We start from the raw sequence: 12,274 nt of genomic DNA, 5'->3' as shown, positions 1-12,274 counted from the left end.
CTGTTGGAATCTTCTGTTCAAGGGAAAAACCACACATTTTTTGAATATGTTGAGTCACTGACCTCAGCCAAACGCATTCTCGACTTGCCTCATGAATTGCAATTATTTCCGCATGATTTGATGAGGTAGCTGATAAAGTTTGTTTTGTTGAACGCCATGAGATCGCTGTACCTCCACAAATAAATAAATATCCTGTTTGAGACTTGCCTTTATGTGGATCTGATAGAAATCCTGCATCTGCATAGCCAATTAATTGTGATTCTGATTCATTAGAGTAAAATAATCCCATATCAATTGTCCCTCGAAGATATCGAAATATATGCTTAATTCCATTCCAATGCCTTCTTGTTGGGAAAGAACTAAATCTTGCCAATAAACTAACAGCAAATACAATATCAGGTCGTGTTGAATTAGCAAGATACATTAATGCACCTATGGCACTGAGATATGGTACTTCAGGACCAAGAAGTTCTTCCTCATCTTCTTGAGGACGAAAAGGATCTTTATCCTTATCCAGTGATCTTACAACCATAGGAGTAGATAACGGATGTGCCTTATCCATGTAAAATCGCTTTAATACTTTTTCAATATAAGTTGATTGATGGAGGAAAATTCCATTTTCCAAGTGCTCAATTTGCAAGCCAAGGCAAAACTTTGTTCTTCCAAGATCTTTCATTTCAAATTCTTTCTTTAAACAATCAACTGCTTTTTGAAGCTCTTCAGGAGTTCCAATTATATTTAAATCATCCACATAGACAGCAATTATAACAAACTCTGATCCATTTCTTTTTATAAAAACACATGGGCAAATTGGATCATTTTTATAACCTTCTCTCAACAAATATTCACTAAGTCGGTTATACCACATTCTTCCAGATTGTTTTAATCCATATAAGGATTTATGCAAACGAATTGCATAATTTTCTCGAGAATTCTTACATGCCTCTGGCAATTTAAATCCTTCAGGGATTTTCATATAAATCTCAGTATCTAAAGAACCATATAAATATGCCGTAACAACATCCATTAAACGCATTTCAAGTTTTCTATGGACTGCCAAACTAATTATATATCTTAAAGTGATTGCATCCACCACAGGAGAATATGTCTCTTCATAATCAATACCAGGTCTTTGTGAAAATCCTTGTGCTACAAGCCGTGCTTTATATCTAACAATCTCATTTTTCTCATTTCGTTTGCGCACGAAGACCCATCTGTATCCAACTGGTTTCACACCATTTGGTATATGGACTACAGGTCCAAAAACTTCACGCTTTGAAAGTGAATTTAACTCTGCTTGAATTGCATCTTTCCATTTTGGCCAATCATCTCTATGTCTACATTCTTCAACTGATGTAGGTTCAAGATCCTCATGTTGATTAATTATTTCAACAGCAACATTATATGAAAAAATATTGTCAACAACTGTGTTCTCTCGGTTCCATCTTTTTCCTGTAGTAACATAACTTATTGAGATCTCTTCATTATTTTCAGGTACCTGAGCCTCCTCTGAGGTCTTTTGATTAGTTATGTTTTGGTCCTCTCCTATAGGACTTGCCTCCTTAATTTGACTATCATGACCATCATGATTATTTGCTCCTTTTTTCTTTCTAGGAGTTTTATCTTTGGAACCGATTGGTCTACCCCGCTTCAGGCGTGGTTTGGTTTCACTTGCGCTTTCTAGTTGTCCTGCTGGGACATCAATTCTAATTGGAGCATTTTCAGCTGGAATGTGAGATTTAGTAATTCTCTTAGGATCAGTGAATGCATTTGGCAGTTGATTTGCAATATTTTGCAAATGAATTATTCTTTGAACTTCAAGTTCACATTGTTGTGTACGAGGATCTAGATGAGATAATGATAATGCTTTCCATATGATTTCTTTATCCAGCTGCTTATTATCTCCCCCTAATATTGGAAAAATTGTCTCATCAAAATGACAATCGTCAAAACGTGCTGTAAACAAATCTCCTGTTAATGGTTCTAAATACTTAATTATAGAAGGAGATTCATAGCCAACATATATCCCTAACCTTCTTTGAGGTCCCATCTTTGTGCGTTGTGGTGGAGCAATAGGGACAAATACCGCACATCCAAAAATTCTAAGATGGGAAATATTTGGCTCTCGACCAAAAGTCAATTGTAACGGGGAGAATTCATGATAACTTGTTGGCCTGATGCGTATAATTGCTGCTGCATGCAGAATTGCATGTCCCCAAGCTGAAATAGGAAGTTTTGTTCTCAAAAGCATTGGTCTAGCAATCAATTGGAGGCGTTTAATAAATGACTCTGCTAGGCCATTTTGAGTGTGGACATAAGCAACAGATTTTTCTACTGTTATTCCAGTTGCCATGCAATAATCATTAAAAACTTGAGATGAAAACTCACTAGCGTTATCAAGACGAATTGTCTTAATTGCATGGTCTGGAAATTGTGCTCTTAATCGAATTATTTGAGCAAGTAATCTAGCAAATGCTAAATTACGTGTTGATAACAAACACACATGGGACCATCTTGTAGATGCATCTATTAAAACCATAAAATATTTGAATGGTCCACATGGTGGATGGATAGGTCCACATATATCTCCTTGGATACGCTCTAGAAATGCAGGAGATTCAACTCCTATTTTTGTCAATGAAGGCCTTACAATTAATTTGCCTTGAGAACAAGCAGCACATGAAAATTCTCTAAATTGAAGAATCTTCTGGCTCTTCAATGGGTGTCCATGTGAATTTTCAATAATTCTTCGCATCATAGTTGATCCGGGATGGCCTAACCGATCATGCCAAACAATAAACGTATCTTTATCAGTAAACTTCTGGTTTACCGTAGCATTTGTTTCAATTGTACTAATATTTGTATAGTACAAACCAGAAGATAATGTCGGTAATTCTTCCATGACATATTTTTCTCCATTTCTTACCATTGTAACATGCAAATATTCAATGTTCTTCTCATTTATAGTCTCAATATGATATCCATTTTGACGAATATCTTTAAAACTTAATAAATTTCTTTGAGACTTCGAGGAATATAAAGCATCATTAATAACAAATTTTGTTCCTCTGGGTAATATTATAATTGCTCTTCCGGAGCCTTCAATTAGTTTTGTATTACCCGCTATAGTATTGACGCTTGCACTATTTATCGTAAGATGAGAAAAATATTTTCTATCTTTGAGTATGGTGTGTGTTGTAGCACTATCTATCAGGCATATATCTTCATTCTTGTGCCCAACAAAAGGAAGAGAAACATCCATATTCTTCACCGAAAAAAAAACATTCATTAATATAAATTCGAAGTACATCATGATTAATAATACTCTTAAAAAAAAAGAGAAATAAATAAACATAAACTAAATTAAAAAGCATAGATAAAGCAAACTAAAATTATCCAAATTCTTCTAATCATGATTCTCAAAGAAATCAGCCACATCCAAATGTGCCATAGCATCAAGGCCATTAACATCATCTAGCTCATTGATATTATCATTTTTGTATGCAAAATTTGCCTCCACATCATCACTTTGAAAAGTCAAATTTGCTTCCACATTATTTGAACTTCTTTTTATAGAAGCCTGATAAAGTTTTGCTAGATGCTCAGGCGTACGACAGGTACGTGACCAATGTCCTTTCATGCCACACCGGTAACATTGATTTGAACCAAAGTGAATGAGAAAAGGCCATTGTCTTCTCTACCTCTTGCTTTCTTTTCTACTCTTCATTCTCCTTATTTCTTGTAGTTTTACAACACATACAAATATATAAAAACATATGTCTCCTTAAATGAAAAGAAAATTCAGGGCCCCAGACATTAAAATAATTTTTTTTTTTGGGGAGAAAAAAACAAGGTAGATGCGACGCTCAAAATGCCTAATTGAAACCATGCCATTGACAACAAAAATGATACCGCATAACGATAATTAACTAATATTTTCCCAAAAAAAAACAATTAATATCTCATGAGGAATCTTATTTATTATAATATTCTCATTAAATCATTACAAGCTCCAATACTTAATATAAAAGTTAATTGAATAATTTAACTAGATTAAAAAAATTAAGTTGGTTATTTATAATAAATATGTGTTGCCTTTTCTAAAATACCATTGCTAATTATGTACGTTAGTTAAACACTTTTAACACGTGCATTTACTATAAAGACTACATTAAAAAAATAGATAAATATGAGAGACAAAGTGAATTAGGATCTTATATTTAGAATCAAAATTAAAAATCAAACTAATTTTTATATTAACAACAAAAGTAATATACTTTTTTGTTGTTGGGTCTTTCTTCAACCCCCGATGGCAGAACGCAGAAGCATATGCCGTGGATGATGCTTTTCACTGGCAGAGCTCCACAATTCTATAATAACATTTTAGTTGGTTAAATAAGCCTAAGTGAGGTATTTTTTTGTTTAGGTTTAATTTGTAATTATATGTCCATAAATAATCTATAGTTTTGGGGGAAGATGATCCATGATGGATGATTATTATATGGATTATACATGCATTACGTTTCATCATTATGATGTATGATATTTTAACTTTACATAGAAAGTATGTAATTCTGTGATATAAATATTTTTCTTAAAGTATTTATTTTTTAAATTTGTGTGTATGGGGGATTACAAAGAAATTTCACATAAAAAAATTAATTAGCGTTAAAGGGTATTTTTGTTTTAATTAAACATTTTTATCAACAACAGAATTTGAATTCACGATTTTATAGATTATAAATATTTTTTTATCAACCCATAAATTATAAATCAACTCCTTACTAATTAGATTAATTTTTATTGGCTAGTGTGTGGAATGTTAGAAGCCATTGTAAGACACAATGATTTGGATTCAATTTTTATATTAATTGATTCCCATTGATTCGTAAATAAAATTTGAGATATAAGTCTGTTGTTTGTGGTCCCAGTGACCTTTCTTATTTTATTTTGCCAACATGGGAACATTTTTCTACGTACATCTCGTCTCACAAAAGAAAATAAATAAATAAACTCATTGGAGATTGAAGCCCATTCCAATTTATACTATAATTCATGGGGTTTCAAAAGCACCTAATGTCATAAGCAATGATTAGAGAGCTTTCCCTGTTATAAAAAGAAAAAAAAAACTAATGATTAGAGAATTACCCATTTAGTCGGAATTAGACAAAAACACGGGAATGATTTTCAGAAAATCGGATGAGTTTTGAGGGAACAAATAAATGCCCAAAAAAGAAAATTTGAAAACCTATAAAAAATTTAAAAGAAAAATTCACCATCTAAAAAAAAAAAACTAGTATATTTTAAGACTAGTGATATGGTTATCATATGTTGGGTTTTTATTATATTAACAACTAGATTTATTATGGAATTTTTATTTAATTAATATGAACTGTCAGTCCTAGTATTTTCGATTTAACATCCGATTTGGCTTTTAAAGTATTGGGTGTGAGTTAGAATTATGGGACTGATTTCCATTATAAATACAAACTTGGTATCAAAGTCTCAGATATATATATATATAGAACAATATATAAATCACTTCATATATTTAAAGTTCTTTAGTTTCAGATATTGTCCATGGCTCCTGTGCTTGTTTCTCCTATCAATGTTGGACACATTGATGATGTCCAAGAACTCAGAAGAACTAAACCCAGAGATATTCCTGAAAGATTTGTAAGAGATGTCAATGAAGGAACACAACTTGTTTCTGATACATCTTGTGATATGCCCATCATTGATTTCTCAGAGTTTCTCAAAGGAACCAGAGGGGAATGCCGCCAGGAAGTTCTGAAGCTTTCTGCAGCTTGTGAAGAATGGGGATTTTTTCAGGTGCATAATAAATCTGCTTTTTTCTTTTTATTTTCTTATGAGTATATAATCACTTGGTATGTGTGTGTGGGGAAGTCACATGTATTATTTCTAATCTAAGTTGAGCTGGATAGATACAATCGTAAATATTTGTAACTTAATTTCTAAACTTTAATTTGGTGTAACTTATCAATTCTTATAATTTTGACTCGGGTGTGAGTTAGTTCCTAAACTTAATGGAACTTGGTCTTTATATTTGACTATTTAAAATTTTAATATCTAAAATTATACTCTTACGATCTTAAATGTATAAAATGAGCCTCACATTTAGAACCGGAGGAGTATATTTCAAGAAGTCTCAACTAATAAAAATTTATAGATGCTAATTCGCACGGACTTAAAGTTTAAAGCAATGGGTTCTTGTTTTTATTTTTGAATCTGGACGATTGAAACTTTGATGGTATTGTTAGGTGAAAAATTACGGGGTTGGTCGGGAACTTGTGGAGAGGATGGTAGAGATGAGCAAGGAATTTTTCATGCTGCCTGTAGGAGAGAAGCAGGAATATCCAATGATTCCAGGCACAGTACAAGGATACGGGCAAGCTTTTGTTTTCTCAGAGAATCAGAAGCTAGATTGGTGCAACATGTTTGCTCTTGCAAGATGATTGCTCACTGTATGAGGAACCCAAATCTGCGGCGAGAAAAGTTCAGGTAACTAACTTCAACATATATACTTAAATAGTAACGTTTCCATATAAACAATCATGGAGAGCAACCCAGTTAGGTTTAGAAGATAGAATCATGGAGAGTATCCTAAGCACTACGTTACAAACAAGCTGCGAGGCAAAAAGAATTTGGACTTTGCCAAAATCCAAAGTGATGAAAACTCAAACTAGTAATAAGTCCATATAAAGTTAAGTTTCTTGGACGTTCTTGTCAGATATAGAATTTTTTTTTTTTTAAAGGAAAAGTTTGTTGTGTGATGTTTCCATTATGCACATGGTGTTTTATGAATAATGGAAATTATTTGTGGGCACCTAATCTGTCTTTATATGCTTGTGTGTCAAATTGTCCGTATAATTCCGCTGTTTTTGTTGCATCCATTTAACGTACATTATGCTAAAATTTAAAAGGGAAAAAATAAGATAAATAATTAATATTTTGGTAACTAGAAGAGTCAAATGATTCTTCTGAGATAGGAGACGCAAGTGAAAAGGTTACATGGCATTATTATCCTACTATTTTTTTTTTCCCTTTCTTGGGGGTTGAAAGATGAAAACTTGTAGATATTTTTAATTAGCTAAGAAATCATAAGGTTTATTTGGAATTGGGGGAGAGAATAGAAAAATAATGGAGCAGGGAATTTGTCACTAATTAATTATTCTTATTGCTACTTTTAACTTATTGTCAAACATAAAATCTAGTCATTTGATTTGATTAAAAAGTAACTCTAATTAAATACTTTTTCTAGCTAGATACCTAATTTACATATCTTAAAAAATAATTAAATTAATTATTTATAACAAATACTCTTTTGGTCCTATTTATATCCAACATGTTTAATTAAAAAAAACCCTTAAACCACATTAAGTATGTTTTAGAATTTAATAATTTTTCAACTTTACTCATATTTTATATATATACTTTGCAAGAAAATAGTAGCATATAGAACAATAAATTAGGAGTAAAATTATATATTCATATTATAAATTTATCGAGATGACTAATATATTATGGACAAAAAAAAACTCTATTACCCTATAAATAGAATGAAAAGAGTATGTATTGGTTTAATTTGTCTAGAATATTTCCTTTACTAATTACCCTAATTAATGGAAACACTATTTAATATATGGCATCAGTATACATAATTTGAAAAAAAAATAAAAATCTTATATTTAGAATTAAAGCAAATCCCTAACTAATTTCTTCATTTAAAATCTATCAGTGAGAGTATGATTTATTTCAAAACCTAAATTTTTTTCCATAATAGAATCATACTCATGAATAGTTTGATATAGATAATAAAAAATAATAAAAATATCATATAATAAACAATTCTGTTCTCTACTATTCTAATTGCAACCGTTAGTCAATAATTTAAAAAAATTATATTTTTTATAAATATTTAATTAAATTTTTTTTAATTTTTATAAATTAATTATCTAATTTTTATATTATAGTCAGGAGTATTAAATAAACGTAACCATGATATCATCTAACCCTCATGTCACGTCACCATATCTCCATCACTATCAGAGAATCTGAGACATTGGGGAAAATGGGAAATGGATAGTCCGGACACAGTGACTTCATTTCATGAGATACAACGTACATACCCTAATATCCTCTTCTCCCCCCCCCCCCAACCAACACTAATATTCCATATTACAATCTTTCGCAATACACCTCAAAAGATTGTCATCCATTTTTTTTTTTATGGAGAATATTATCAGATTAGGTTAGATTGGCTTTAGATCTCGGATATAATTTAGCTTTCCATCACTTCAACGTTAGCTTCATTTATTTAACAAAACTAAATGCATGTTTTCCAACATTAAAAAATATTTTATAATAACTAGAAAAATATGGTCCAAAGTTTTTTCCAACCCCAACAGAGTGCTCAAATTTTGAGCCTTTTTAGGAACTATTATCCAAGAGATAATATAGTTAATTAATTTTCTTTCTAGTCACATTAGAAATGTTTAAACTCTTGATCTCTAGTTAATTATATATTATTTCACTCTTATTATCTGAATAAGTCTTAGATGGCTTTAAGTATTCTATTTTTGGACATATATATATATATTTATATATAAACATGCATGTATTTATGTTATAAAAGTTGTATAATAATTGTTTCATTAGATATTTGGGAAATAAACCAAAATATGCAGGTCCCATTATTAGGAAATCACCATTGTTTCGGTTCCAAGAATTTTTCAATCAATTCATATTCAATAGGTTATTGGTAAATTTTGAAAACATTTAAACTTGTAAATGATTTTCCTAATTTTGAATTATATGAAAAATATAATTTTTACCTCCAAATTTTAACAATGAACTTTTAACACTTTTACATTTATACAAATAATCATTTATTACTAATTAAATTATAATTTTAATGATAGCATGTAACAAGCAATTAGACAAAATATCTACATATGACTTCAAGTTGAAAAATGTTATTTATACGTAGAATTTTAAATGGATTATTCATATAAAAATAATTTTTAAAGAGACTTTATTTAAGGAGAATATTTAGGTCAAGTTTTTTATATTCATCATATCAAGTTTTCTAATCACACATGATCATGTATCTTTTTTTTTTAATGTAAGTTTATAATTAAATGATGATTTTTTTTTTTCAAAAATAGGACACATGGTCATATACAATTGAAGAATTTGACATAACTAATACCTGAAACTTGATCCATCTATGTATTTTCCTTATTTTAATTAGTATTAATGTATCACACTTTCTGAATAAAAGAATAAATTGATCTATGTTTGTCTATATATACTATAAAATTTGTAGGATGTTATTATTAATAATTGGTTTAGTTAGAACTTAGAACGGATTCAATTCTCACTAAATAATGTTGATATTTCAAACCTTGTAAATGAAAAAACGAAAATCATTTTAAGAAAGTTATTTCAACCATGCTTACTAATACCCAAATTTAACTAACCCAATAATACCACGTATCAACTCTCAAATCCTTAACATAAGAGTTATTTAATTAATTTTAATAGATTACAAAAGTCAAATAAATAAATAAATTATAACAAAATATTCTTATATAACATTAGATTATGTATCAGTTTATAAATTATTATGTAAGCTTGAGAAAAAAATGACATACACACAATAGACAAAATAAAATGAGATTTTATATTTAGATACAAATCTAATCCCCTAACTAACTTCTATGATAGGAACAAGAGAAGAGTAACTATACTAAGAAAAATACAAGAAATTGCACAATGCTATGTGATGAGGACAAAAAACAAGATTTTCATGCGTGAGAAGATCTAAAACACTATTAATAGTCTGGAGGAATTAATATTTCAAAATGGTCCCCACAAGCAAGCAAGAAAGAAAGAAAGAAAGAAAGCCGCTATGTTTATTAATTTGATGCTATTATCACCACTTGCAAATTAATGCTTTGTGCAGCTTACTTGCAAGACTAAGCAATTACATGTGTATGTGATCATTTACCTGCCAAGTTTGAATCCCCAACAAATCTTTAGGGATATGCCGTTAAGTTGACCAACTGTGTGAAGATGGATTTTTAGTTGAATATTATTACTTTGTATCCTTAATATAAAAGGGTTACATAACTAATTTAGAGAAATCAAGAAAACTAATTAATTAAATTGGTTAATTATAATAAATTTGGATTGGCATACATCCTTAAGCTACTCTTTTTAATCACGTATATTTTTAAAATTATTTCTTAGTGGGACCTTACAATGATAGTAATATTTTAGAAAAAACATCATAAATTTGATAGATAAAATAGATTGAGGTTTTATATTTATGACTAAATCTAATATCCAACTAGCTCTTATATTAAAGACTAAAGATAGTATATTACAAAATTTCAGAAATATTATATGCATTTGATATGGATATTTTGTATTCAAATTCACCAACTTTTTAACTTTGCTTTGTAATATTATGAACTCCAAGCCGCCTCTTATTTACTCTACGGTCCTGAATTTTCAGATGCCCCTTTTTTTTTTGGTTTATTTTTGTTCTGTGTTTTTAGTGCTTTGCTTAATGATGCAATTAGGCAATTCAACCGTGGAGAGATACCAGAAAAACCAAAATACCACTTAGGAGCACAGAACCAGAACCAAACAAAAACAGAACCAAACAAAAACAAGCTGTCGATTTTGCTTCTTCACTTTAACTACCCTCACCACTTTTAAAGTTTTTATCTTTTGACACCCCTAAAAAAAATCTATTATTATCTATCTCACCCAAAAATGTCTAGGAGTATATATATAATTGCTCCCTTCAAAATGGGATTAATGATCAATTATAGAGGTTATAAATAGGTTGAACGTTCACAATTTGCACTAAATATAATAACTTCCATGTTTATTAAGCCTTGATGACTCTATTCACTCTCTTTGTGGGAAAGGATCTTTATAAGATTTTAATACATGTCAATCTTACTTTGAACTTTATATTTTGTGTGGGTTACATCAATACACATAGATTATATTTATCACACACAACAAGTTTTATTATTATTTTCTTTAAATACAAGGCAAGGGCAAAAAATAAGTTTTGTTTGTAATCTTAAGCTTATCCAGGGAGTATCGGGATTAGTTTTTTAAAAGTGATTTTACGAAGATCAAGATAAGTACGTGAAAGGAGTATTATGAATGTATTTTTTTAAACTGTTTTTGGGGATCTATCCACCCGATTGCTATAGATGCTAGGAAGGACTATAAGTATAGGACCAAGGGAGAAAATGACACTTGTGACTTTTGTAGGAGGATGATAATAGTTAAGTACCCTAAAATTTGAAAAGAAATATCAATTGATAAGGATCAAAGTTTTTTTTTTATTGATCTTAAAAATTACTATAAACCAAGGTGAATTTTAAAAATCAATTTATGGAAAAGCTAAACAAAAATTAATTGCTAGAGATGGAAGTTCGGTGAGAAAACATTTGCAAAACAAAAATTAATTGCTATGCGACCCTTGTTCTTATTTTTTTTCTTTCAAATTTAAAAAAAAAAATTACGAACAAACACACACACAAAAACATGCCAATAGGCAAAACCAAGCCTTTAACCATCCTTCTATCAACAAACGTTTGGTGCCATTATTTATGCAACCCTCTGTCAAATAAATGAAAGTGTATATTTTTATTTCCAAAAATCTTTTTAACTAAACTTCAATTTTCTTACAACTAAAATATGTAGCTTTCTCCAATTAAATTATACGCAAAAGGTCCCAAAATATTATTTTCTATAGTCCCAACCTTGGAAGGAAGAGGCACAAAAAGATTTATGCATCGCCAGCCCACAAGTGTGCAAAGAGCTAGGTGTGTGTATAAATCTAAAACCATCCAATATAGTTGAATGTGGGGTCCCCGTCAACCGCCCATTTTACTAAATTACCTTAAAGTATTTATATTTATCGTTTTTCTCCTAATTAATTTATCTTATTTATAAATTAATTAAACATTAATTGAGTCACAAAAACTAGGCAGAAACAGTTAGTCTTGAGTTCCCTTAAGTTTGTTGTAGGCATATAAGATCCACACAGACCCAATTCATTCAAATATATATAAAAAGCAGAGCCACATGGGATTCAATCTGCTATAGCCGGAACCACAATTATGTGAAAATAGTATTTCAAGCTTTAATTAAAGTAACTTTAACGTCACAAGGATGGTCTCATTTGCACTATAAATTCCAACCGGCTATGCGAGTGGAG

The 12,274-nt window shown here is 30.1% G+C and overlaps 1 protein-coding gene across 1 annotated transcript; it reads left to right on the top strand.

Moving 5' to 3' along the window:
* The first annotated feature begins 5,580 nt into the window (after positions 1–5,580).
* On the top strand, positions 5,581–6,476 carry LOC114737655 (S-norcoclaurine synthase 1-like). The gene is made up of 2 exons (XM_028925603.1): positions 5,581–5,832; positions 6,282–6,476. The coding sequence occupies exons 1-2, from the start codon at positions 5,581–5,583 to the stop codon at positions 6,474–6,476; spliced, it is 447 nt and encodes a 148-aa protein (XP_028781436.1).
* Positions 6,477–12,274: the final 5,798 nt, after the last annotated feature.

Source organism: Neltuma alba, unplaced genomic scaffold (assembly GCF_004799145.2).
Source record: "Neltuma alba isolate B1F8T4 unplaced genomic scaffold, ASM479914v2 tig00013478_pilon, whole genome shotgun sequence".
NCBI lineage: Eukaryota > Viridiplantae > Streptophyta > Magnoliopsida > Fabales > Fabaceae > Neltuma > Neltuma alba.
The sequence above is the reverse complement of the archived record's forward strand: the minus strand, read 5'-3'. Positions and strand labels throughout refer to the sequence as shown.

What these genes read in the sequence shown, in the direction of transcription:
- LOC114737655 (XM_028925603.1), top strand. Translation starts at nt 5,581, where the DNA reads ATGGCTCCTGTGCTTGTTTCTCCTATCAATGTTGGACACATTGATGAT. An exon ending in AAGAATGGGGATTTTTTCAG is followed by an intron (nt 5,833 to 6,281) that starts GTGCATAATAAA and finishes TGGTATTGTTAG; the next exon opens with GTGAAAAATTACGGGGTTGG.